Source organism: Galeopterus variegatus, unplaced genomic scaffold (assembly GCF_000696425.1).
Source record: "Galeopterus variegatus unplaced genomic scaffold, G_variegatus-3.0.2 Scaffold25, whole genome shotgun sequence".
NCBI lineage: Eukaryota > Metazoa > Chordata > Mammalia > Dermoptera > Cynocephalidae > Galeopterus > Galeopterus variegatus.
In genome coordinates, this window is record NW_007726136.1 from 1123172 (window position 1) to 1148825 (window position 25654).

Genomic DNA, 25654 nt, shown 5'->3' on the forward strand with positions numbered 1-25654 from the left:
CGACGTCCCGCCCGGGGAGGCAGCGGCTTCCGGCGCGGCGCACGTGCGACGGGTCGCTCGGCCGTCCCAGGCGGCACGGCAGCATGGGGCAGGCGGGCTGGAAGGGGCTCTGCCTGTCCATGTTCGACTACAAGACCGAGAAGTTTGTCATCGCCAAGAACAAGAAGGTGGGCCTGCTCTACCGGCTGCTGCAAATCTCCATCCTGACCTACCTGCTCGTGTGAGTTCTCGGGGGACTGTCGGGAAGGTGGGGGAGGGGTGGGGAGGGCAGCTGCCCGCAGCCGTGCCCTTCTCCAGGGTCCTGGAATTTGCACGTGTGGACCTAGATTCCCCTGGAGTAGGGGTCTGTGATTCTGCTTGGGGAGGGGGCCGTCCTTGGTGTAAGGGTGGCGGGTGGGGAGGGAGCCCTCTACTCCCCTATCAGCTCTGGAGGTGATATGATGTGGACAGGAGCTTCTGGGTTCCTTGATTTATGAGGTTTTCCACAGGCAGCTCCTTCCCCTAGCGCCGCAGCCCCAGTGTTGGGGCCATGAGAAGTGGGCAGGGATGCAGGGGGCTGGGTGGCAGCTGTCGTCCCAGGGGCCCTGCCTGGCAGCTGGCCCAGGCGCCAGGCAGGGTATTTATAATCACTGAGCGTCAGTGCCATACTTGGGACTGGGGCAACTCACCAGCCTGGCATGTACTCGAACTCCCTTCCGGTTAAGTCACCCCACCCACCGCCAGCCTCTTTGGTTTCCAGCGGGGGGGGGTCCTGCCCAGAGGCCTTTACCCCCGCACCAGCCTGACCATCCCCCTCCCCTGTCCCCATCCTGGTAGGAGCTGGCACCACCAGCTGAGGGGGCAGTTCATTGGGGTTGCTCAGCCAGGCACTGTTCAGAGCCCTCACTCCTGGGGGGGTGGGGGTGGGAAGGGGGAGGGACAGGCGGAGGGATGAAGTAGCCCAAACAACTGGGATGTGTGTTCTTTTACTCATTCAGTAAATGCTGTTGAGTTCCTCCTATTTCCTCCTGGAAGGGCGGCCCTGACCCTGCCTTGCTCCTTCCTGGAGGCCAAGCACTCAGCATTCCCTGAGCTTCATCCCGAGACACTTGGCCATCTCTCACCTGAGGGCCTGTGTATATGCTGTTTCTCGGCTAGGCACACTTTTCCTCCTTTACGTGGTTAACACCCACTGATCCTCCAGACCTGGGTTCTGGTTATTCTGGTTCTGGAATAACTCCCTCTCGTTGCCTCTTTGGCATTCCCACAGTGTAATTATAGCTTATTTGGGGGTTCATTTGCTTAATGCCTATGTCTGACTCCCCACCAGTCTGGGGATGCCATGGGGTGAAATGAATGAGTGAATGAATGAATGAAGTTTGCCTAATGTTTCTGTCCAGGCAGGCCCAGCATGTCCCTACTAAAGTGGCCATTTGGCTCGAGGGTTATAGCCCTCTCAGAGTTCCTCGGAGACATGACAGTCTAGAGCCCAGGGCGTCCCAGCTCTGCCTGCACAACTTGGATGGCACCTGCTATTCAGAGAAACCTGCTGGCACCCTGAGAGGTGCAGGGCATTCCACACACTTCCTGTATACCCCAGGCAGGAAACTTCCTGCTGTCTTGAGCTTCAGTTTTACCAAGGGGGGTTAACTTGGACAATCTCTAACATTAACAGCAACATCAACAGTATGTTGATGAGTTGTGTTTACTGAGTGCTTCCTCTGTGCAGGCACTCACTGTGCTAAGTAATTTACATGTGCTGTCTCTTAAAAAGAAATATCTTTTTTCTCCAGAGGAACAAAAAAATTTTTTTTTGTTTTGTTTTGACATGATTTTAGGCTTACAGAAAAGTTGCTGAATGCACTTCACCTAGATTCCCCAAATGTTAAGTTTATCATTTGTGTTGTCCTTTTCCCTTTCTCTGTGTGTGTATGTATACGAGGCTACTTCAAAAAAAAAAGTATGTGGAAAAAATAGAATTAAAAGTTAATGCGAATCTTTCCATGAACTTTTTGAGGTACCTCTGTGTGTGTGTGTGTGTGTGTGTGTCTGTGTACGCAATTTTTCCTGAACTGTTTAAGAGTAGATTGCAGACGAGATGTCCTTTCTCTCCTTAATACTTCAGTGTACATTTCTTGAAAACAAGGAATTCTGTCTCTCTTTCTTTAACTTTTAATTCTATTTTTTCCACATACTTTTTTTTTTGTTTTTTTTTTTTTTGGCTTAAACATCAGAAATTTATTTTTCACAGTTCTAGAGGCTGGAAATCTGAGATCAGGGTGCCAGTGTGGTCTGGTTGTGATGAGGGCTCTCTTCTTGGCTTGCAGATGGCCTCCTCCTCGCTGTGTCCTCGCATGGCGGGGAGAGCAGGAATTATCTTATTTAACCAAGTACAAGTTTATCTTTTTTTTTTTTTTTTTTTTTTTTTTTTTTTTTTTTTTTTTTTTTTTTTTTTTTTTTTTTTTTTTTTTTTTTTTTTTTTTTTTTTTTTTTTTTTTTTTTTTTTTTTTTTTTTTTTTTTTTTTTTCCGTGTCCGGCAACGGATCACAACTCTCAGTGTCGCCCCCGTACCGGAGCGGGACCAGCAACGGGATCGCAACCCTCGGTGTTGCCCCCGCGCCTCGCTCAGCCAGTGAGCGGGAACCGGTCTGTATGTGGGATCCGAACCCTCGGCGGGAGCGCTGCCGCGCTTCTCAAGCGGCGCACTATAGCAGTGCGCCACCGGGCCGGCCCTAACCAAGTACAAGTTTAAAAACTAGGAAAGTAACACTAAACAATACTATCCAGCCTATGGACCTTTTTAAAATTGTCCCAATCATTACCATTGTAGCAAAAGGAAACCTGAAATCATGCCTTGCATTCAGTTTTCTTGTCTTTTTTTCTTTTTTTTTTTGGCAGCTGGCTGGTGCAGGGATCCAAACCCTTGACCTTGATGTTATAACACCATGCTCTAATCAAACGAGCTAACCAGCCAGCCAGTTGTCATGTCTTCTTAGTCTCCTTTAATTTGGAATTGTTTCTGAATCTTTCTTTGTATTTCATGACATTGACATTTTTTGAAGTTTTTTCCCCCCAGTTTCTAATTGAGGTAAAATTCACATAGCGTATAATTCACTATTCTAACCATTTAAAATTGGACAGTTCATCATGGATTCAGATCCCCATACCAGCCAGACAACAAAAAGAAAAAAAGAAAAAAAAATACAATTCCGTGCTTTTTAGTACATTTGCAATGTTGTATAACCATTACCACTGTCTAATTCTAGAACATTTCCATCACCCAGAAAAGAAACCTCTATCTATTACCAGTCGATTGCAATTCTCGCTACCCCCGTTCCCTGGCAACCACTAATCTACTTTTTGTCTGTATGGATTTTCCTATTCTGTACATTTCTTATAAATGGAATCATGTAATATTTGGCCTTTTTTGTCTAGGATCTTTCACTTTGCATAATGGTTTCAAAGTTCATCCACGTCGTAGCACGTGTCAGAACCTCATTCCTTTTTATGGCTGAATAATATCCTATTGTATGGATATGCTGCCTTTCGTTTATCCATTCATCAGTTGATGGACATTTGGATTGTTTCCACTTTTTGCCTCTTGTGAATAACGCTGCTAAGAACATTCATGTACAAGTTTTCTTGTGGACATATGTCTTCAGTCCTCTTGGGTATACACTTAGGAGCAGAATTTCTGGTTCATTTGGTAACTCTATCTTTAACCTTTTGAGGAGCTGCCAAACTGTTTTCCACAGCAGCTACGTCATTTGACATTCCCATCAGCAATGCACAAAGGTTCTAATTTCACCACATCCTCAGCAACATGTGTTATTTTCAGCTTTTTAAAAAAAAAATTATTATAGCCATCCTCATGAGTGCGAAGTGATATCTCGTTGTGGTTTTGATTTGCATTTCCTTAATGACATGTCGTTAAGCGTCATTTCATGTGCTTATCGGCCATTCGTATATCTTTTTTTGGAGGAATGTGTGTTGAAGTTCTTGGCCCATTTTTAAATTGGGTTATTTGTTGTCTGTATTGTTGAATTATAAGAGTTCTTTACATAATGTGGACACTAGAACCTTGTCAGATATTTGATTTGCTAACGTTGTCTCCCACTCTCTAGGCTGCCTTTTCACTTGCTTGATACTGTCCTTTGCACGGAAGTTTTTCATTTTGAGGAAGTGCAACTTACCTACTTTTTGTTTTGTTGCTTCTGTTTCTGGTATCAAAGAATGCAGGATTTTGTACTCTTATTTTGTAGAATGCCTCTCAGTTGGGGTTTGTCTGAGGTCTCCTCATTAGTCTCAGGTCTTGCACCACCTCATTTAATCATCCCACAACCCCTGGAGGGAGGTTCTGTTTTCTCCACGATACATATGGGAAACCAAGGCTCTTAGAGGTAATTGGCTTGCTTGGGTCACATAGAAGTATGTGGCTGAGCCAGTTTCAGCCTAGGCTTGTCCAACTTCTGGGACTCAGCTCCTGAAAGCTGTGGTCTTTGTCTCATTAGAGCCCCTGCCCATGGCGTTGCATGTCACCTCTGTTGCTGGAAGGGCTGGATTTCAGGCAATAGTGGGAGCTGTGACCCCTGGCCAGGAGCTGATGGATTGGGTGGAGCCTCGACCCTGCCCCACCCCCTTAGGACTTGCTGTGACTCTCACCCCACCCTGGGCCTGGGGAAACTTCTCTGAAGGCAGCAACGTGGCTGATGCCTTCCTGCTGGCTGCCTTCCCACAGATGGGTATTCCTGGTGAAGAAGGGTTACCAAGAGGTCGACACCTCCCTGCAGAGTGCTATTATTACCAAAGTCAAGGGTGTGGCCTTCACCAACACCTCAGAGCTTGGGGAGCGGCTCTGGGATGTCGCCGACTACGTCATCCCATCCCAGGTCTGAGCCCCCTCCTAGCACTGGGGCCCATGCTGGCAGGGCCTGGCTCACGGTGGGTCACATGGGAAGCTGCTTAGGTACCCAGGAACCTCCATCCATTGTCTTCCTTGGCCCAGGAAGCCTGCCAAGGTTTGCAGATAGAGATCCTATCAGATCCTACCCCTCTGCACCACACCCTTGCCCTCCTTGACTGTGCCGTGCATGATCTCTCTTCCCAACTATCTCTGAGTCTGTTAAGACCAAATGGGGCCCAGAGAATTTCAGATCATTGTCAGCCAGGTGGCCTGGGACAGAGAACCCCTCATTTATATGCCATTGCCCCTGGGAATTGCTCCCCAGCCTGTTCATAATTGGCCTGGGCCAGGGCTGGGACAGCCCTATTGCTGCCCCTTCTGCCAGATTTGGGCTTGGATCCCAGGGACTAAGGTCAGAGTAGGAACTCATGGGGTGGGTTTGTGGGCCTGGAAGAGACCTATCAAAGGACATCTACTCAGAGACTGTGGGCTCAGTGGGCAGATGGCGGAGTCCACCAATTTTGTGGCCCCATTGTCCCCAACACCCATGTAGAGGCCCCACCCCCTGCCAAGCAGCTCTGGGAAGGGGGGTCCCCAAGAGGGCAAAAGGAGGTTCCTCATCCCCTCTCTATTTCCTCAGGGAGAGAATGTCTTCTTCGTTGTTACCAACTTGATCATGACCCCCAACCAGCGACAGGACACCTGTGCTGAGGTTTGATTTGGCACAGGGATCTGGGGAGGGGGTGGGAGAGTCACCAGCAGTGGCTGGAGTCAACCCCTTTTCTGAGGCAGGGGTCCCTATCTGCTCTAAGGGTCCTGGGAGGCTGCGTGCACCCGTGCACGGTACCTGCATTGTTTGGGGGAGAAGCAAGTTCTCACAGGGCATGTGGCCCCAGGTTGGGGAAGAACCCCTGTTCTAACCCCTGGGGTGAGACCTGGTTCTGAGCTGGGGGAAATTTCCTCACCCAGGTGCCCTTTCTCTCCTGGCAGAGTGAAGACATTCCTGATGGCATGTGCTCTAGGGACAGCGACTGCCACCCTGGGGAAGCTGTTATAGCTGGAAATGGTGAGGGCCTGGAATGGCTAGGGCTGGAGGGGGCTGAAGGGAGACTTGGAGCTGGGAGGCTCCTGGTATTGTCCCTGTCCCACCCCTGCAGGTGTGAAGACTGGCCGCTGCCTGTGGGCAGGGAATCTGTCCAGGGGCACCTGTGAGATCTTCGCCTGGTGCCCAGTAGAAACAAAATCCAGGCCAGCGTGAGTGGCTGCAGCTTTGGGACCCTGAGGAGTTACCTAGTCTTGTGCAGTGTGTCCCAGCTTGAGGGCAAAAATATGGCTTCTCTGGGAATCTCATTCTCAGGGAGAAGTCAGAACATTCCAGAGAGGCCTGGGGACCACCCCGCGGGAGCAAATTCACTGTCCTTGGCAAGGGCTCCTGCGGGCCCAGAGAACAGGCCTCAGCCTTGCCACAGGCCTGGGGGAGGCGTGTAGGGGGCAGGGCAGGGCCTCCTGGACAGGCTCTCTGGGATTGGTTTTCAGGAAGCCACTTCTGAGGGACGCTGAAGACTTCACCATTTACATAAAGAACTTCATTCGTTTCCCCAGATTCAACTTCTCCAAGTATGTGGGGCTTGGCTACTGGAGACCCAGGGATGGGCCCTCGGCTGGCCCTCCTGTGGCTGTGCATGGCCGATGTGCGTGCTGCGCATGTGTATGGGAATGAACCGCTGGGCGATGCTGGGGCACCTCTTCTCCCTGCTGTGGGCGTGGGGCTCTATTGGCTGGAGCAAGATGTTAGTTGCGGGAAGTGGTGGTCAGGACTCAGGTTGGGTAAAGGGCCCAGTGACGCCTGAGTCAGGCCCGGGAACAGCGAGTGTCACCCTCATTTCACTGGCTGTTCATGGCCTCCCTCCAGGACCAATGTGCTGGAAAGCAAGAACATGGCTTTCCTGAAATCCTGCCGCTTTGGCCCTAAGAACCACTACTGCCCCATCTTCCGACTGGGGTCCGTGGTCCGCTGGGCTGGGAGCAACTTCCAGGATATAGCTGTGAAGGTGGGTGCTGTGTGCTCAGGGAGCCCTCCCTGGTGGGCTGGGGGCTCTGGCCTGGGCTCTGCAGCAGTGAGGAGGGGGGTGGCCCTGCATAGTCGCGTGCCCCCAAGGACTTAGAGTTTTCAGAACTGGCTATGCCAGTGCTCAAACCACAGGCATTCAGTGAGGGACAGACTTGGCACCTGCTGTGTAGTTCTTAGTCCTTGGGTCATTGGCTGCAATTGAGCCAGAAAGAGCCCATTGGCACATCCAGGCCTGTGCATGAAAGGTGCTCACTCTGGGCAGCTCCCTCCTCTCCTGAAGAGTGGAGGAGATGATGCTGGGGTGGGCACGCAGTTTTCTCAGCCGCACCAGAGGTGGAGCTAGGAGCTCCTGGAAAGGCAGGCCAGCAGGGCGACTCTTGCCTGAGAGCTTCCTCCGTCTCATCCAGCTCTCATGGAGGGCCGGTCTGTGACTCTGTCCATCTCTAGAAAGCTCTGTGTACTGACCTTTGTCTCTCTTTCATCAAGGGTGGTGTGATAGGAGTTCATATTGAATGGAACTGTGATCTTGATAAAGCGGCCTCTGAATGCAACCCTCACTATTCTTTTACCCGTCTGGACAACAAACTTGAAGAGTCTGTCTCCTCTGGATACAACTTCAGGTAACTGCTGCCTTGTGCCACCTTGTGACCCTGACCATGGTTTGTGTCCTACCGTAGGTGCCAGCAGTATGACACTCCTTCCTGGTGGTAGGTGTCAGGGTGGGAGGTGTAGGGAGAGATGGCTGAGGACAGGCGTGGGTCCCAGCAGAGCAGCCAGAGACAGCAGCGGTGAGTGCCGCTGGGAGAGAAGAGTGTCTGTTCTTACCCGGTTCTCGCCATAAAGCCGAGGCTTGGCTTCTCTGCTGGGTCAATTCCATCAGTGATTTGGTAGCCCAAGGATTGGCCCACTATAGAGGGAAATCCCTTGTCCCTTGGGGAATGTCTGGCAGAGTTTTCAGAGATCTGGATGAGTCTTTGTACTTGGCTCAGTAAAAGGGTCTGTATCCTCTCCTGGGGCTGCTGAGAGTCAGGGTCCTGAGAGTGCTTATAAGTCCCCAAAGCAGCCAAGACTGTTCTGCCGAAGAGGGAAGGCGTAGGCAGGCTTAGGCTTCCCTTGGGCCCTGTCTCCCCAGGTTTGCCAAATATTACCGAGATGCAGCCGGGGTGGAGTTCCGCACCCTGATAAAAGCCTATGGGATCCGCTTTGATGTGATGGTGAATGGCAAGGTGTGTGGGGTGGTTCTCCCATTCTGAGGCAGGGCAAGGCTGGGGTGGGGTGGGCTGGAGGGTGTTGGGAGAGTCCCTGGGGATCCTGTTGCCCACCCTGCCTTGCTCACTGTACCTTGTCTCTATCTTTCAGGCAGGGAAGTTCAACATCATCCCCACAATCGTCAGTGTGGGCTCTGGGGTGGCGCTCATGGGTGCTGTGAGTACCTCTCCCCTCCCTCCCCACTTCCTGCTCTCTCACTGGCAGCAGCACTGGCAGGGAGGGGGTAACTGCAGGAGGAACATGTCCTCTCAGAAAGAATGAGAGCTGGTGAGAGGATGTGGGTAAAGAGGGCTTTCTGGGATTTCAGGCCCTGCCAGCTGCCCCCAGGTGGCAGTGACGGCCTGAGTTTCTCTTTCCAGAGCCAGAGAGGCATGTGCCTGTAGCTCTGGTGGGCAGGTTTGGATTTCTCTGGGATCCTAAGTCAGCCCCTGAACTTCTAAAGTCTCCATTTCCACTTCTGCTAACAGAGGCAGGATAAGGGTATATACAGGATTTCTCAGCCTCGGCACTGTTGACATTTTGGGTCTGGTAATCCTTTGTTGAGGGGGCTGTCCTGTGCATTGTAGGGTGTTTGAGAGCATCCCCAGCCTCTACTCACTGGATGCCATTGACACCCTGCCATACAGGTGTGATGCCCAAAAATGTCTCCTGGGAAGCAAAATCGACCCTGACTGAGAACCACTGGGTAAAAGGATGAGAGGCAGGGAAGACAGTCCTGTAATCCTTCCTTAGTGGGGGCCCTTCAGCCGGGCCGAGATGGGCTGACAGGGGAAGTAGCGGCTGGAGGGCAGGGACAGGTTCGCTCTGAATCTCTGTAATGCCCCTTTGTACTTCTGGAAGTTTTCCGAAGACATGGGAATCTTCAGCGGGCGGCTCGTCCCAGCAAGTCCTTTGTAAGGTTTCTGGCAGCCTCTTCCCTCATTCCTCTGCCTGGGCAGCCAAAACAGCCCCATTGGAGGATCCATCAGGACCTAGGATTGACTTTCTGGTGAGGCCGGGAAAAGTGTGTCCTGTAGCAGGACTCAAAGAGGCCATGCTCCTGAGAGGCGGTCGAAAAAGCGAGTCCTGAATGGATTCCTCCTAACTACGAACAATCATTGTTGGGGAACCCCGGATGATTGTGTATGTAACTTTCTTAGAGAGGGGCCCACCGTCAGTCATCTCCTTCGGATGATGTGGGTAAAATCAGAGCACAGGGCATCTGGGGAAAGAAGGTGTGCAGTGCCCAGGGTCAGAGGACCAGGTTCACCTGTTGGCCCATCCATCCACCCCCGCCCCACCTCCACCCTCTTCCTCAGCCATTCAGGGACTGCCCCTAACGCTGTGCTGTGGGTGGAGTCGCCCTCTGCTGGAGGAGACGGGCATTTGCAAGACGTGCTGTGGGCCAAAGTGCCTGTGCTCAGGTGTGAGCCCCTCTGAGCTGGGATAGCTCAGGCTTCATTGTCTTTCCTCGACCACCGCTGTAGCACCCTCGTTGGTTAGGTTCAGACCCCCTCCAGCCCGTCTCACACAAACTACCAGTCGATGTGACCACAGGGCCGTCATCCTCACTGTAGTGCCTCCTCCTCAGCTGAAGGATTGGTGTCAATGCCTGAAAACACCTCCGCAGAAGTGTCTCTTCTCCTGCAGGCCCCGTGGCATTTCCTGGGCATGACAAGCTTGTTCCTCCCTCTGTAATGCCCTTCCCAGGCTTCTTTGCCTTGTATAAACTCCTATTCAGCCCTCAAGACTCAGCCTGGATATCCCTCCCCAGACTGAGTAAAGTCCTGTCTTCCCCCAGCTCCTGTCCCTCTCCCAGCTATAGGCCACATCACTCTGTGTCATGATTCTCACATTTGTCTCCTGCACCAGCAGGAGAGGCCCCAGGTCTCTGTTGTCTTAATCCTGCCTGTACCCCAGTGTGATCCCTGGCATGTGGTGGGTGCTGAACGGGTGACTGGATGGGGCCAGGGTAGTGCGGGGGGCACTTGGCCTGTGGGGTCACTGGAGCTCCAGTCTGACTTTGGCTCTACTGTGGACCAGCTTTGTGGCCTTGGACAGAGGCATCCCTTTCTGAGCCCAGTTTCTTCATCTATCAAATGGGGACAAATCCCTCATGGGTTGTTGCAAGACCAAACGGTATGCAGGGTGTCAAGTGGCTGGGCGCTCTCCGGTAGTCTAGGATTCGGAGTCAGGGACCCTAACTCTTTTGCAGGGGGCTTTCTTCTGCGACCTGGTACTCCTCTACCTCATCAAAAAGAGGGAGTTTTACCGTGACAAGAAATACGAGGAAGTGAGGTCAGTTATACTTCCTCCCCCGCAGCCCGAGGGGAACCCTGCGGAGCCTCTCCCTGGCTTTGAACCTTTACCCTGGCTTGATATTGGCATTCGGGGGATGGAGGCAGGGGCTGAAGGGTCTGGGAGGTGGAATGTTCTGGATACATGCTCTGCAGGCTGGAACAAAAGGCCACCACAGGCCGCAGGACAGGAGACCTGGTTCACAGGCTCTGCCACTGTCTTGCCATGTGGTTTTGGGCACATCCCAGGACTCCTTGGGCCTCAGTTTCTCTGCGAGATGAGAGAGTTGGTTTACATGTAGTGCCTCTCAGCACTTAAATTTCAGGATTCTTGGACTTGGTGGTCCTGTGAGCTAGGGTTGGGGGAAGCTGGTAAGGGAAGGAAAAAACTGATTTTTTTCCCCCACTACAGGGGCCTCTTTCCAGGGTCTTTTGGGCTGTGGGCTTGGTGGTGGTGGTGGTGATGAGAGTGTGTGTGTGTGTGTGTGTGTGTGTGTGTGTTTTCAGAGTAGCAGAGCACAGTATGAGTGGAGTCCTGATGCCTCAGGGCAGACAGGAAGGGGCAAGGGGCTGTGGCCCTGGAGCTTGGGAAGGCTTTCCAGAGGAGCTGGGATCAGAACGGGGAATTGGGACAGGCACCTCTGTGCTCCTGCAGCCCCACCACAACATGGGACAGCAGGTGCAGGGTCCGCCTGCGTCATTTGCCTTGATTGAACTCCAGCCGCAGCCTGGACTCCGGCCCTGGGTTATAGGCCGTGCCCTGAGCCCCGACCCTGGCCCCAGACTGGGCCCTGATTTACAGCCCCTGGCCCAGACTGAGCCGATGGAGGAAGGAGGGTGGTGTCCTGCAGGGCCAGTGGTTCTTCAGGGCCTTTGCCACCAGTCTCCTGGGCAGGTACACTGCCAGGACATTCCAGGTTAACAGATCGTGTCCTGCCCAGGGGCCGAGACAACAGGGCCCTGGAGGCCGAAGAGTCAGGATTGGGGCTGCCAGAGCAGCCCGAGTCGGGGCCAGGACTGCCGGAGCAGCCCGAGGCGCAGCACGGAAGCAGCAGCTGGAAGGGGAATGGCTGTTTGTGCCCGCAGCTCCTCAAGCCTGCCAGGTGAGGGGCTGCCAGGCAGAGAGCCTGAGAACTGGGTCCTGCAGAGAGGTGGGCCACTTAGGTACCTCACATCCCGTGGCTCCGGCGGGCCATTCTGTTCTGGGGTGACCTGGCCACTGGGCAGGACGTCCAGGACCCAGGAGAGTTCATCTAAGTTAGACCCTGGGGGGAGGGGACGTTGGTGGTGCTTTAGCCCCTCCCTGCACATGGTCCCCACTGGCTCTGGCAGCCCACTGGATAGGTGCAGACCAGTGCGCCTGCTCTGCTCTGCTCTCCCAGCGTCCTGACTGCACAGCGCTTACTCTGCCCGGTGCTCCTCTGAGCTCTTTGTTTATATCAATTCATTTAAGCAACTTAATGAGGTAGAAACCGATATTCTCTTTTTTACTAATGAGGGAACCAAGGCACAGAAAGGTTAGGTAACTTGCTGAAGTCACACAGCTAATAAATAGCAGAGCTGGGATTTGAATCCAGGCAGTGTTTCTAGAATCCAGTTCTTCTCCGTTGAGATATTCTTTATCAAACCCCTCATTCCCCCTCCTCCCATCAGATTACTCTCCTAAGTCCCTCTTCTGTGTGGATATTCTGGAGCTGCCCCAGCCCCAGGGTGGTGGTGGCTGTGCTGCCAGTTGGCCCTCTGGAGGCCCTTCTCTGGGGCCCAGAAGATCTGGGGCAGCCTGGCCTTTTCTGCAGATGTGGCCTCAGCCCGCTGTGGGGAGGGAGCCTGGGCTGAGTCAGGAGGCCTGCTCTGCTTCTGCCTCACTGTGTGCCCTCGAGCAGGTGCGTGGCCCTTTCTAGGCCTTAGTTTTCTTTTTTTATCCCAGAACACAAGGCCCCCTCCTGCTTAGTCAGGCTAGGGTTCTGTGACTCCCCTCTTGTAAAACACATCCCAGGGTTTTCACTGACCTGGGATGGCATTTCCTCCAGCCCCCAGCTTTTATTCCTTGTTGATGCAGGGATTGGCAGCCTATGGTGGGGAGCTGGGCCTGGGCAGGGAAGGAATGAGGAGAGAAAGAGAGGCTGGGGGCTGCAGCATCGGGGCAAGGAGGCAATGGACGCTAGGGCATCCGGATGGGGACGGCCCTGGCCTGAGCCCAGCAGCCCTCCAGGTGCTCCCTGAGCTGATTGTCACTTCCTGGGTGCTCACCTGAACTGCATACCCTGCAAGGGGACAGAATGGCCGCCTTGCTTGTCTTGGCTGATCCTTGCCTGTTGCTGCGAGAGGCTCTGTGCTCATGCATCTGGGTTCTGGCTGCTACCTCAGTTTCTGCTGTTCATTGCTGGGGTGGCTCCCGAGGCCTCAGCCTGAGCATCTGCATGTGTTTGGGTTGCAGCTAGGGACCCCGACAGAGTGCCCATCTGTCTGGATGCCATGACTGCCTGCAGTGCTGCCAGTGAGAGGTTGCTGCGTGTATCTGCCTTTTGGGAGGCTGGCTCCATCCACAGGGTTCCTGACTGCCCTCTTTGCCCTCTGTGTGTGCCCCCTCCTGCACACAGGTCTAGCCACCTGAGGAATGCGAAGGTGAATGCAGAGCAGCTGCAGACCCTGCAGACCGTGGAGACGTAGCCAGACTGTTGGCCGAGAGCACATTTGGTAAAGAGTGAAGATGTTGGGGCCAGAACCATCAACAGCTCTGAACTGATGAGAGGAGTCTTTGTGCCTGCATGGACAGGGGCTTCCAGGCACAGCCATCTCTCCTGCACTTTGGGATCTTGCTATGGACCTTTTGCTGTGTAGGAAGGGAGTCTCCCAGTGGCCAGAATCTAGAGGAGGAGGCCCTGGAGCAGGTGCCCAGGGGACAGGGGCAGGCCAGAGGCCTGAGTGGAACAAAGTGTTTTTATTTTTTCTGTGAACTGGTTGGACATTCATTCATTAATTCATTCATACATGCAGTAAATATTTATTGATGCATGCTGCATGCTGGGCCCTATCCAGGAGATGCTTATGTGAGACACTGACCTGTCCTTTTGGAGGGGCCACACATGTACTCCCTCCAAAGCCAACAGAGGCATCACAGCCAGGCCCAGCCCCTCCAGCCTTTCTCCAGCCACTAGCTGAGACTTTTACAAATCCCTCTAGAGAGTGATGGCTGCTTAGAGAAAGCCCTTGGACAACATCCAAGGGGACATTTGGCCTTGACCCCAGGGATAACATTAAAAGGTGGCCAAGGAGGCTACCAGGAAAGGACTGGACCAGTCAGGAGGTGGCTGGCTCTTAAGGAGAGAGGCCAACTCCAAGAGCTCCTAAGATGGAGAAGGGGAGGCAGGGAGGCCTCTGCTCGATTTTGACCCATCAGCCTTGGGAAGCTCTGGGAATACCGGCTTGCCCAGCTGGGAGATGCATTTGCCCATGTGGTTTGGCTCTGGCTGGTCTGTGGGGCTGGGTGTCCCTGCCTGGCTTCCCTTCCTTTCTCCTCAGAGGCTTGGTCTGAAGTGCTAATTAGATGAAGGATGGTGCGCACTCAGCAGGTGAGACAGTTGTTAGGGACCCCACACTATTAGGGAGCCCTCATTCCCCTCGCTCCTGCCCCCACCGTACCCCCTCCATTCCCACCCTGCCCTGCGGAACCCTAGAACCCTCCCGGTCCTGCCCTCAGGCTCTGTAGAGCTTTGCTACTCAAAGCGGGGTCCATGGACAAGCAGCAGCGGTGCCTCCCGGGAGCCCGTGAGAAATGCAGTCTCAGGCCCCTCTCTCATCCTACTAAATCAGAACCTGGATTCCACTGGATTCCGAGGTGAATCTTGTGGATTAACGTTTGAGAATTACACCTGAGGTGTTAACATTTAAAAACCTGGTTCTGAGGGGGAAAAGTGCCAGCTTTGGTGGATGGAGCGAATTTCTAGGTCAGATTTATATACCTGTTACCTTGAGACCAAGAGGATCCCTCTCCCATCCCCAAAGTAAGCATTATGCTCAGCTTATTTAAATTAAAATATTTTGACTAGGTAATACTTACATGATTCAAAATTTAAAAGGTACAAGAAGAATGAAAAGTGAAAAGCGTCCCTCCTGCCATGTTCTCCAGGTGTGACCAGTGTTACTGATTCCAAGAAACTCCCTTATTTTGCTGAGAATCCACTTGGTTACTCGCACATCCACTCAGGAAATGACCTTTTCCTGAAGGCTGCGTGTAAGAACAAGCCTCCTCTGTCAGAGACGGATGTGAAATACGCTTGAGTACTGGGCTTGGGGAGCCAGCTAGCTCACTTCTCCCTATCCCATGTGTCTGAGGAGTCCCCGGGGAAACCCCAAGTGAGAAACCTAGAGGTCACCACTCACTGTTGTCTGAACTACGCGCAGAAAAGTCCTCAGGTGCTGTCCTGGCTCAGCAAGTCCCAGGTGCTGTGTGGGCAGCTCCCTGGATAGGAGGGAGCATCCTCTTTAGGAGAGGTTCCCTCTGCACCCAGAAGGGGGTGGTGAGCCTCCTTCCACCGGGGACTCCGGAGAGGGTTGTCAGAGGGGCCTGGCAGAGGCCTCTGGTGAGGCATCCCCTGAGGAAGAGGCACATGGTCCCCAGAACAGGACCTTCTAGAGCAGGGAGCTCCCTAACCTTGGGTTGTCTGGGAATCTGTCGACAAGCCCAACCTGCTCTCTGAATAGAAAGTGAAAAACCGGGGTGATCCACTTAGGTGTTTCACTTCCTCACTAAAGCAAACCCTTGGATTTTATAATCTAGCATGTTACTTTTATGTTTGGGAGGACGTAAAAAAGGCAGAGGTCATGGCTGCTTAAGGATTGGTCTAGTTTCATTTCGGCAACAGCCATATAACCTGGGGACAGTTGTACTATTTTATATTGTAATGAAAATGTCTTCCAACAGTTATTCCTACAGTTATTCATGCAGTCAGTAAATATTTACTGAGTACCTATTATGTGTCAGGTGTCCTCCAGTGCTTCCAGTCTAGCAGGCAGTTGAACATTGATCAAGTGATCACACTTGTCATCACAGACCGAATAGGGCGTGTTGACAGTTCAACAAAGAGTAGCCAGAGGTCTCCCCAAGGAAGTGACACTTAAGTTGAAATCTGAAGGGTTAGTAGCAGCTTAACTAGGTGACAGGGGGACGCTTTTCAGGTAAGGGCACCACATGTGTAAGGAGACTATTTGACATGGGAAGGAGCAACCTGGGAACTGGATGAAGGCAGTGACTGCAGTGGGTTTTATAAAGCCTTTTTTTGTGGGGGGGTTGTTGGTGGGGGGCAACTGGCAGGTACAAGGATCCAAACCCTTGACTTGGCGTTTCAGCAGCACACTCTAAGCAATGAGCTAACTGGCCAGTCCCTGTGAGGCTTTCTTTTAATCAAGTTGACTTTAATTGTAAGTGTTGCCCCATTAAATGTTACTTCCTTTGAGGACGTCTTCAACCTTTTCAACGCCAGTGCAGCTTTCCAGGTGGCCTCCCTACTGCATGTCAGGGGCCCCATGCTCAGCAAACTGTGATCCTATTACAGCCTCTAAACTGCTGCACATTCTGCCAATGTTCCCTTGCTTTTTGCTCAGCCCTCTGCTTCCCACCTTTTTTCTGAATAATCTTGGTGCAAGAGTGGGGGGGCTCATTAATCTTACAGAAACTGCCTTTTAATTGTGGAGAACTGGAGGATTTTGAGCCCTTTCAAACTTGGGAAAGCCCTATTCTTTCTGGGCACTGGCTCATCAGGAAGATGGTAGTGCCAGCCTCTCAAGAGCTCCTTTCTGTTCTGGTGTTCCAGGATCACATGAATTGTTTATGTTCAGGCCCTGGTCTAAATCTGTCCACCTCCTATTTTCCCAGCAATTGAGTTATCCCATGTCTTTGGGAGTACCATGATGCTGGGAAATTCGTACACTGGGTGCTATCAACGTGACATTCTGGGACCAGCCATGAAAAAGCAAGGTGCCTTCCATTCCTGATGCTGGGGTCAGGACTGACCAGTCATGGCTACCTTTTTGCCCCTGCTCCACATCAGTTCTTCCTTTCTCAGTGCCCCACTAGGGAACCAGTCATAAAGGGAGAACATGACTTCAAGTCTTTGAGCACCTCAGCTAGGGACTACAGTGCCCCATAGAGTTCCTAAGTCACTCCACTTGGAATGGCATCTTGCATGTCTGGGAAAGGACTCCACTTGGTTTCAACCTATCCCCTCCTCCCATGTGGTGCGGCTTTCCTCAGCGCATACTCTCCAGTGGATCCAGCGTGCTCTCTCCAGGATGACACCTTTCTGCCAGCTGTTTTCCCTTAGGCAAGTAAACAGAATTAAAGGTGGAAAGATGGCAGACATTTTTGGTACCTGCCCAACATATGTATTCTCTGACACTTTTATTTGGTTATAAAATAAAGGGGGTCAATTTTAAACGTGTCCTGATTTTCCTCCCTTCATATCTTCATGGTTATCCTGTGTTTTAGGGGAAAATGTAAGGTGCGACCAAAAGAGGCAGGCACAAGAAACAATCAGTAAGCAATATATTATGTTCCTTGTTATTTCACAAAGAAAATATGGAAATTCTGTAAATGAGCAAATAAAATTAAGGGCTAGGAAAGCACTGATAAAACTGGTAATTTTTGAGTGTAATCTGATAAAACACTGGAAAGCATTAGGAATCAAGTTTCTATCCTCTGCCCTAGGATACTAAATTCCCTTAAAACAATATAAACGTGAAGACATTCATTGTGATATTTTTTATAATAGTGAATATTTTGAACAAACTTACTGCCCAACAGTAGGAAAATGGTTAAGTAAATCGGCTCACTTCTCTCTTATCCTTTTCCATCCTCCTCTTCCAATAGGACCCCCTCTGCTACCTCCTTATGCTTCATCAGGAATGAACCCTCCCATCCCACTCAGAGACGGCCCTGAGAGAGGACTGGGTGTGCAAACCATGAATGTGAGGTTCTTCAGTGGTGGGCAGAGAAAGGGCTCATTGGGAGGTCACTAGGAGAGGGGGGCAAAGCTGTGGCCTCAGCTGCTGCTTGGCTTCCTGTGCAAGCAAGCGGTCCGGAACCCAAAACGGAATTCAGGAGGTCTGGGTCCCAGATCCATTCCCATTATTGGCCATGGGCCACCTATGGTCTGTAAAAGAAAAGAGGACTTGAATTCAACCTTTCAGATCCCCTTCCTATCTAAAACTGATTCTTTTTAAAAAATCCAATTCTGATCATGTTTCTCCTAAAAGTTCCAAAGTCTTCCCCCATTTGCTCTTAGGACCAAGGTCAAACCCCGCCGTGGCTCTCCTCCACCTCATCCAGGTCTACCTCATGGCCCCGTGTCTCACTCTCCAGATACAGGCTACATTCCTTCCTGCCCAGTGGCCCTCACACAGGCTCTTGCTTGTAAGTAATCCCTTCCCCACACTTTATTTGGCTGTTATTTAACCTTCAGGTCTCAGACGTAATGTTACTTTCTCAAAGCAGACTTCCTGGACCTTCATGCCCTAACCTGGGCTAGGTTTGGGGTTCCTATGCATTTTCTTCATAGCACTTACCATAATTTCAATATCTCTGAAATTAGGTAATGCTGGTCTCCCCAGTTAGACTATAAATTCCACGAGTAACATGTTCATTACTATAACTCTAATGCAATATTTATTTCTCAAACATGCATTTTATTCTAAGATAACTACTGACAAGAAAGGATCATGGATTAGCATAAAGATAGAAGTGTTTAGGTGTGGCAGGTTGGCTCAGTTGGTTAGACATAGGTGTTTACACTCTAAAGAAACCCAAAATTTAGCTCTAATGTCAAAAATCTTCACTAGACATATTCTAAAAAAATAGTTTGAGTTTATTTTTTCTTGTGGAAAAAGCAGCTAGCTGTGACTAGCTGAAAAGGAACTGAAACGACACCATTCGTGCCTGGAATGGTTAGTGGCAGGGAATGCTGGGCTGTGAAAAGTACACTCAACCAATACAGCAAGAGCAAATTAAGAGACCTGCATTTGAATCCCGGCTCTGCTTCTTCCTATCTGTGCCTCCTTTGACAGAGGTTCCTCAGGTCTCTCGTCATCGGGGAGTTAACAATAACATCTACTCCATAAGATTATTGCTAGAATTAAATGAGATAATGGGTGTGAAAAGCACAAGGCACAATGCCTGGTATACAGGGAACACCTTAATAAACTGTTCTTCGGATGTTAAGCTCTCTCCTTATTCAGGCCCTAGTGGCCCCTCTCTGATGGCCTAGGAGTTAAATGCAAGGAAATTGCGAAAGGCCCCGGCCCAGTCCCTGCTCTCCAGGAGTCAAATCTTGGCGACTTTACACGCACAGCAAACTATGCATTAAAGTAGGAAAGAACTCCACAAAGTGTCTCACGCTTCATTTAATCTGAAGGATATTACAGGCTCTCTGTCTTCAGATATAAATTACTTATAACGTCACAGAACAAGCAGCGAATTCAACGATTTAAAAACTAAGTAAGTCTATACGGTGTTAATTTCTGGCAACAGTCCTCCCAGTCTGGTTTGTTAAAAAAGTGACCCCTGCCCCCATTTCAGTAGACGTGCACCATGCCGTAGAGGAATGTCCAGAACAGGACGTAGGTGAACAGGCCTCCGATGAGGCCTCCTGTAAAGAGAGGTCTTCGTGACTTAAAATATTTGTTCCACCTCCTTCCCGCCTTGAGAATCAGGAGCAGGGAGAGCAGGATGGAGGCGAGCAGGTAAAAGATGAAGCCGTAGAGGCCGGTGAGGCCGAGGATGCCGGCCGTGGCCCCCGACAGCGCTGACACTGAGGTCCGGCAGTAATCCAGCACCGCCGCGTTGCCCCGCACGGCGGCCTCGCTGATGAACGGCGGCCCTTCCCGCTTGGCCACCACCGCGGCCATCGCACCCGCCGGGGCTCAGCCGCTGGCTTTCTCGCCGAACAACGTGGAGCTGCGGAGAGAACCAAGTTACAAGTGGCACCCGGGGCTCGGCGAGTTGGGTTCACGCCGCCGCCTCCCCCTGGGGCTTCCTAGACTTGGCACCACTCTTAGGTCTCGGACGGACCTCCGAAAAACGCCAAGAAGGCCGAGGGCCTGGGGCGGCGGCACATCTGCATTCCCTGGCCGGGCTTGCCCAGTTACCTGCAACACGGCGGGGGACGCGGTCACCTGGCGTTCTCTCAGACAGGATAGAGGAGAAAGTCCTGCGGCGCCATCTTGCGCGGGAGGCTGCTGGGAGGACGCAGGCTGCGCATGCGCCCAGACCTCGCCCCGACCCCTCCCCGCCGCGCCTGCGCTGCGGGAGTCCCGGGCACGCTCCACCCTCTCTCCGCCTTTCTACGCACCCACTGGGACTTCCGAAAGCCGAACAGCGCTCCAGCCGGTGATTGGCTGGAGATCTGTTAACTATTCATGAGGGGGCGGGCCGAGCCGGACGGCCTTTGTTAACCAGAGAGGGCGCGGCCGTGGAGCTTGTAGCTGCGGGCTTCACCGAGCGGTACTAGAGGTTACCAGGTTGCGGTCGAGATGTCCTACATCCCGGGCCAGCCGGTCACGGCCGTGGTGGTGAGTACGCTCGCGCGGGCTCCTTCTCGTCTTGGCTTGCCCCCATTTTGCAGAGCGGTAAACTGACACCCCAAACAGGTTGACAGAGCATCGAACCCGGGGCTCCTGCAAACCGCCGGCCGGGGCTCCGGGCCCCGCTGTGCCGGAGTGGAGCCGCAGTGCACCCCAGCTACGAAACGGAGACGGCTGGGGTCCAAGAGTCTCCCGAGACCCTAGACGGAGACCAGACCCCGCGCACTGCCGCCCCGGGGTGGACTCCTTTCAGCGGGCCGGGGCGGGCAGGGCGAAGGAGAAAGGCCCCGGCTGTGGGAGTCAGGGAATGCGCGCCCTTCTTGGGCCTCCTTGTCCCCAGCTGGGCAGCCGGGGGGGGCGGGCGCCGGCCCCGACGTCCATGAGTCGCAGCCTCTGGAATGAGGAAGTGCTTCCTCCGCTCCAGCCGGCGCCGCCGCCCAGGGGAGGGAGATTTGGGGGGTGGGGTTGGTCGGAGCCTGCCGCAGCAGCCCCTTCCCCCTTCCCTCCAGCCTCGCTCCTCGGACCCACCCCACGCCCGGTCCGGAGTGAATGATCATACAACTGGTTCAGTCCCTCTCACAACTTTCCCTGGATTACCAGCCCTTGGGGCAAAGTCCAGGTTCCTCGCCCGGAGGCCAACCCCTTGGCAGAGGTGGGGAAACTGAGTCCCAGAGAGAAGTTTGGTCACGCCCAATCATAGAGAAAGTTCTCAGGAAAGACCCTGGTCTCCTGCCCAGCTCCCCAGAGGTTTCACAAAATGGGAATAAATGTATGCTGGGCAGGCAATGAAAAGTGCAAGTCCCAGCCTTGGAGCCAGGGGACTGGCTGTGGTATCCCAGCTGGGTGTGTTGGAGAGCTCCTGATAAGGAAGCACGTGAAGAGGAGCTCAGGCCTGGGCTAGGGGGAAACATTGCTGGATCAGCTGACAGCTGTTCTAAACTTCACCTTGCCTGCACCAGCCTGGCTTTTCTAGATCCATAGCTGCTTCAGGAAGAAGAGGCCAGGTTTGCTCCTTAGCTGGAAAAAAGGGGGTGTAGGTGAGGAGCCAGAGAGAGAGACACCTTCCTGCCTGACCTCACCCAGCAAGTCAGTGACAAGGTCCTGTCTTCCAGCCCGAGCACATGTACTTTTTTTCTGACCCGGGAGGGCTGGATGAAAAAGTATGTGTTGGAGGACGTGGAGCCGGCTTAGAAGGAGCTCACACTTTTCGGTGTGAGGTCTCAGGTCCAGTGGGCCTCAGGGATCATGCTTCCTGCTCCCCCTCCCTCATGTCATGGCTGGTCCCCGGGACTTCCTCAAAGCTGTAGGACCATGGCCCCCACTTCGAACATTAGGAGTGTGCCTGAACATGGTGGGTGGGTCTCTCTCTTGTGTCTTGGATTCAGGATGGGGTGGGGGAGGTTTCCTTCCCAGTCCTAGCCCTCTGCCATGTATTTAACATTTTGAGAATTTTGAGAATCATTTCGGCCTCTCCTCCAAACTCTGGCTCCATAGATCATTCTGCCTTCTGGACACATGCCTGGATGGCTCCTGGCACTCCTACTCCTGCTTTTCCTCTTCCTGGGTCCCATCTGAGTGATGGTTGTGTTCAGCCAGGCAAGGTGGCAGGGTGCTTCTCTTGACTTCTCTCCCCCAGGAGCTGTCCCCAAGTCTGTTGGCCTCAATTTCCAAGTAGCTCATGTCCCCTGGCCTCCACATCACACCTCTGTGAGACACTCGTTCCTCTACTGACTACCTGAGTGATCATTATAGCATCAAACCTGACCATGCCCTGCTCTGCTCCCCAACTCCTGAGAGCTCTAGTGCGTCAAGGTTATGTGGGCAAACTTCTTGTCACCCCCTCAGGACCTGGTGCTGATGATCCTTTGTGAAGCCTCCTCAGATCCAGATCAACTCACCTTTTTTTTTTTTCTGTTAAAACTCTCAACTTTTGGGGTGATCGGGTCTGGCTCCCAGTGTCTGGTGACTGGAGGGTGCCTGCTGAAGGCTCTGAAAGGAGCCTGGCGCAGTTGTGGACCACAGCCCCAGAGCATGGTGGGAGAGCCCTAGAACATTCTGTCTCCTCCACCACATAAGAGCAGGGCCTGGGGCTTAGGAAGACCCCCTTGCCCTCCATCTAGGACCAGTCTCGTGGGCTTCATACCACAGCCTTCCTGATCTGGCCCTAGCCTCACACTTCCAGCCACATCTCACCTCCCAATTGTGTGTCTTGCACTGTGCACTCTGGTCTCACGGATGCTTATCCATGGCACCTTCAAGCCTTGGCCAGCAAGCCTTTCCTCTCCTTTCTGTGCAAGTTTGATCTTCTCCACTTTCCCCGAGCACCTCCTGTCTTGCCCCTGACAGGGCTGGCTCAGCAGTCTGAGCTGCCTGAGCAAGGTGCCTGCATCTTTTCAGGGCATGACCCCTCCGGTGGTCCCTCCCTGGGGATGGGCTTCCCATTCGCAGCAGCCACAGCACCATGGCTTTTGGGCCAAGAGGGGCTTAGAGCGCATGTTAATTAATGTGGTGCCTGATACTAACAGGGGAAGGGGGAGAGGTTGAGGACAGAGGGCTGTGTGGGTGGGTCAATGTCGCTGGGTTCTGAGTCCCAGCCCCCAGCCTCCTAGACCCGTGACCAGCTGGATTCCTGCAGAGGTCCCTGCGCCCCACCCCCTTGGCATGGCTCTGAGCTGGCCCAGCAGCCTGAGAGTGCTGCTGGGGACACAGACCAGATTCATTCTCCACCCACCCACCTACCCCCAACTTGCCTTTTACTTTGCCAGCAAAGAGTTGAAATTCACAAGCTGCGTCAAGGTGAGAACTTAATCCTGGGCTTCAGCATTGGAGGTGGAATTGACCAGGATCCTTCCCAGAATCCTTTCTCGGAAGATAAGACGGACAAGGTGAGGGCAACTAGGGTCTTGGGACCTCTCGAAGGGGCACAGAAGCCTGAGATGGTGGATCTCTGCTTCCTGGGCCTGTGTGGAGGGAGCAGACCTCATCTCTCTCAGACAGTGCCCTCTTAAGAAGGTCCAAGAAATGATCTGGTGGGGATAAGTAGGGGTGGAAGTGGGAGTGGGCCTCCCAGCCATAGGAAGGCCTGCTCAGACAGAGCCCAGGAGCAGCAGGAGGCGGCCATCAGCAGGGGCTGGAGCATCCATGGGACAGCCACATTTACCCCTGGCTGTCTCAGCACAGCCAGCACCTGCTGTGTGCGCTGGGTGCAGGGATGGCTGGGAGTGGGCCGTGCTGGGCTCTGCTCTGTGGATAAGGGGCCAGTCCAGTGACCACATTGCTTGACCTGGGCTGCCTCTTTCCAGGGTATTTATGTCACGCGGGTGTCTGAAGGAGGCCCTGCTGAAATTGCGGGGCTGCAGATTGGAGACAAGATAATGCAGGTAACGGGAATCCCCATGGAGGAAAACAAAGTTTGGGCCAGAGGGGCTGAGACACATGGGGATGGGGGACTGCCCATGCCTCCCAGCTGCAAGAGACTCACCGAAGCCATTTTGCAAGCCACTGTCATTGCCCCCAGAGGAAGCAGGCTCTTTTTCCTCCTTGTGCCATGGCCCAGGGATGTCAGGTTGGGGGCCTGCTTGGGTGACGCAGGCCCACCAAAGCCCTCTGCTTCCGTATCCCAGATAATGTGGAGCTGAGGTGGGCCATGTTTTCTTCCTGGGCAGGTGAACGGCTGGGACATGACCATGGTCACACACGACCAGGCCCGGAAGCGGCTCACCAAGCGCTCGGAGGAGGTAGTGCGCCTGCTGGTGACTCGGCAGTCGCTGCAGAAGGCTGTGCAGCAGTCCATGCTGTCCTAGCAGACTGCCATGGTCCCCGACTTGTGCCTGCCCACCTGTCTGTACAGTGACACCAGTTCCATGCTCTGTCTGCCCCTCGTCCTGGCTTCTGCTGAGTGCTGAGCCCCAGCTCAGAGGGGTAACAGCCGATCCCAGAGGCCTGACCCAGACTTCCTTCCCCTTTCCACCCCCGGTCCTAAGTTCTGGGACCAGCTCTCCCTTGGACACTGAGGACTGGAAACAAAGGCCTGGAGCTGAGTGGTAGCCAGTCTGCAGTGATCATAAGCCTCAGCCCCCAGACCTTGCTGCCCGGTCACAGCAGTACCCAAGTGAGCAAGAAACACTACTTCCTGAGAGTTGCCAAAGCTGGGCAGTGCCAGGTGGGGCCGGCCTTTCCTGTCTGCCTTGGCTGCGGGGTCTGGCCCTGCCCTTGTGCATCAACTCCACAGTGCCTGTGCCCCGTGCTTTTCCCCACACTGCCCAATGGGGGACTGGACACGGACCCTGCTGGAGGCACCATAAGTTTCTCCCATGGAAGCTGGCTCCCCATCACCCCTGCCCCTGGGGTGCTGGCCTCCCTAGGGTCTGCCTGCTTACAGGGTCTAGATGAAGTTCCAGGCCAACATCTCATGGCAGCTCTCAGGACTGCCATTTTCCTCTATGCCTGTGGGTTCAACTTTTGTATCTTTTAAATCACGACTTTGATAACAAAGTGTTTTTATCTTACTATTTGGAGACGGCCAATTTTACTTTTGAATTTAGCTTATTAATTCATATCTGGGGACAACTACTCTTAGCAAGCGAACAGCCTTACTTCGGTTACAGTGGAAATGTGGCAGTCTGATGCTGCCTCACCCTGACATCTTGTGTCCAATAAACAATGCTGGAATTCACAAGGGCTCTTTGCTGAGGCATGGCATAGGGATACATGGGGGTAGACTGGGGTGAGAGCTTTGGATTTTAGGATGGCTGGCCTCTCCCACCCCCCCCGCCCCCCACCTGCTGCTCTGGAACAAAGCCCAGCTATTCCCAGGCCCACCTGCCTAGAAAGTCTGGAGTACGTGGAGCCTTAGAAGCCTCAGTGAAAACTTGCTGTACTTGGCAAGGGCCACATCCATGGGAACGTCTGGGAGCACCTTCACTGCCATTAGGGCTGGGAGCCTGAGGTGTGTGGTCTCCTGGGTATGACTGGAGTCCCTAAGTGCCACCAACTGCCCTTGTGTAACCTAGCTTCAGCTCCCATCCAGGAGGGGCCTCATGGACACTGGGGGTTCATGGGAAACACGCCTACCCCCTAAGACTCTTAAGAGCACTCACTGTATCATAGCCAGGGAGGCAACCCCAAATGTTTCTAGGGGCCAACATCTGGCCAGATGGGGTAAGCCAGAGAGCACCTGGCCCTCTGCCTGCCGCCTCTGGGAGCGTGCTGCCATTCCCAGAACCCCCTAATACTGCCAAGTCAGACTTTTACAGAAAAGTTGAGAATTTTAAATCTTTCCTATTTAAAAAGTGTGGCACCACCCTGAAGTGCATCAAAACCCAGCAGGACCTTAAGATAATATCAAGGTTGGGAACAGAAACCAGACGGAGCCTTGGCGAGACCTTGCACCTGGCTCCTTGCTCAGAGCCTCCACAGTTCACGTCCCCCTCTCCCTCCTGCTTTTCACTCCCCACATTCCATTCCCTCAGCCCCTCTTTAAAACCCCCCTGTAAATCTGAGTCTTGGAGATGGCTTTAGTCTGGCCATTTTCCTTCAGGTTTACTGGGGAGACGGGTGAGCCTAACATCTCTCCTCAGG

The 25654-nt window shown here is 53.1% G+C and overlaps 3 protein-coding genes across 3 annotated transcripts; 2 read left to right on the plus strand and 1 right to left on the minus strand.

Moving 5' to 3' along the window:
• Window positions 1-43: 43 nt before the first annotated feature.
• On the plus strand, window positions 44-13455 carry P2RX5 (purinergic receptor P2X, ligand-gated ion channel, 5). The gene is made up of 13 exons (XM_008568805.1): window positions 44-220; window positions 4718-4868; window positions 5523-5594; window positions 5873-5948; window positions 6040-6136; window positions 6419-6499; window positions 6795-6933; window positions 7440-7573; window positions 8086-8179; window positions 8313-8378; window positions 10417-10499; window positions 11440-11601; window positions 13099-13455. Exons 1-13 carry the CDS (start codon window positions 84-86, stop codon window positions 13166-13168), a joined length of 1362 nt encoding a protein of 453 aa, XP_008567027.1. The 5' UTR covers window positions 44-83; the 3' UTR covers window positions 13169-13455.
• Window positions 13456-18877: 5422 nt separating this feature from the next.
• On the minus strand, window positions 18878-19824 carry EMC6 (ER membrane protein complex subunit 6). Its single transcript, XM_008568807.1, has 2 exons — window positions 19640-19824; window positions 18878-19448 (listed from the first exon to the last, which is right to left on the minus strand). The coding sequence occupies exon 2, from the start codon at window positions 19397-19399 to the stop codon at window positions 19067-19069; it is 333 nt and encodes a 110-aa protein (XP_008567029.1). The 5' UTR covers window positions 19400-19448; window positions 19640-19824; the 3' UTR covers window positions 18878-19066.
• A 130-nt stretch (window positions 19825-19954) lies between these two features.
• On the plus strand, window positions 19955-24749 carry TAX1BP3 (Tax1 (human T-cell leukemia virus type I) binding protein 3). The gene is made up of 4 exons (XM_008568819.1): window positions 19955-20062; window positions 22840-22959; window positions 23377-23454; window positions 23740-24749. Exons 1-4 carry the CDS (start codon window positions 20024-20026, stop codon window positions 23875-23877), a joined length of 375 nt encoding a protein of 124 aa, XP_008567041.1. The 5' UTR covers window positions 19955-20023; the 3' UTR covers window positions 23878-24749.
• The last annotated feature ends 905 nt before the right edge of the window (window positions 24750-25654 follow it).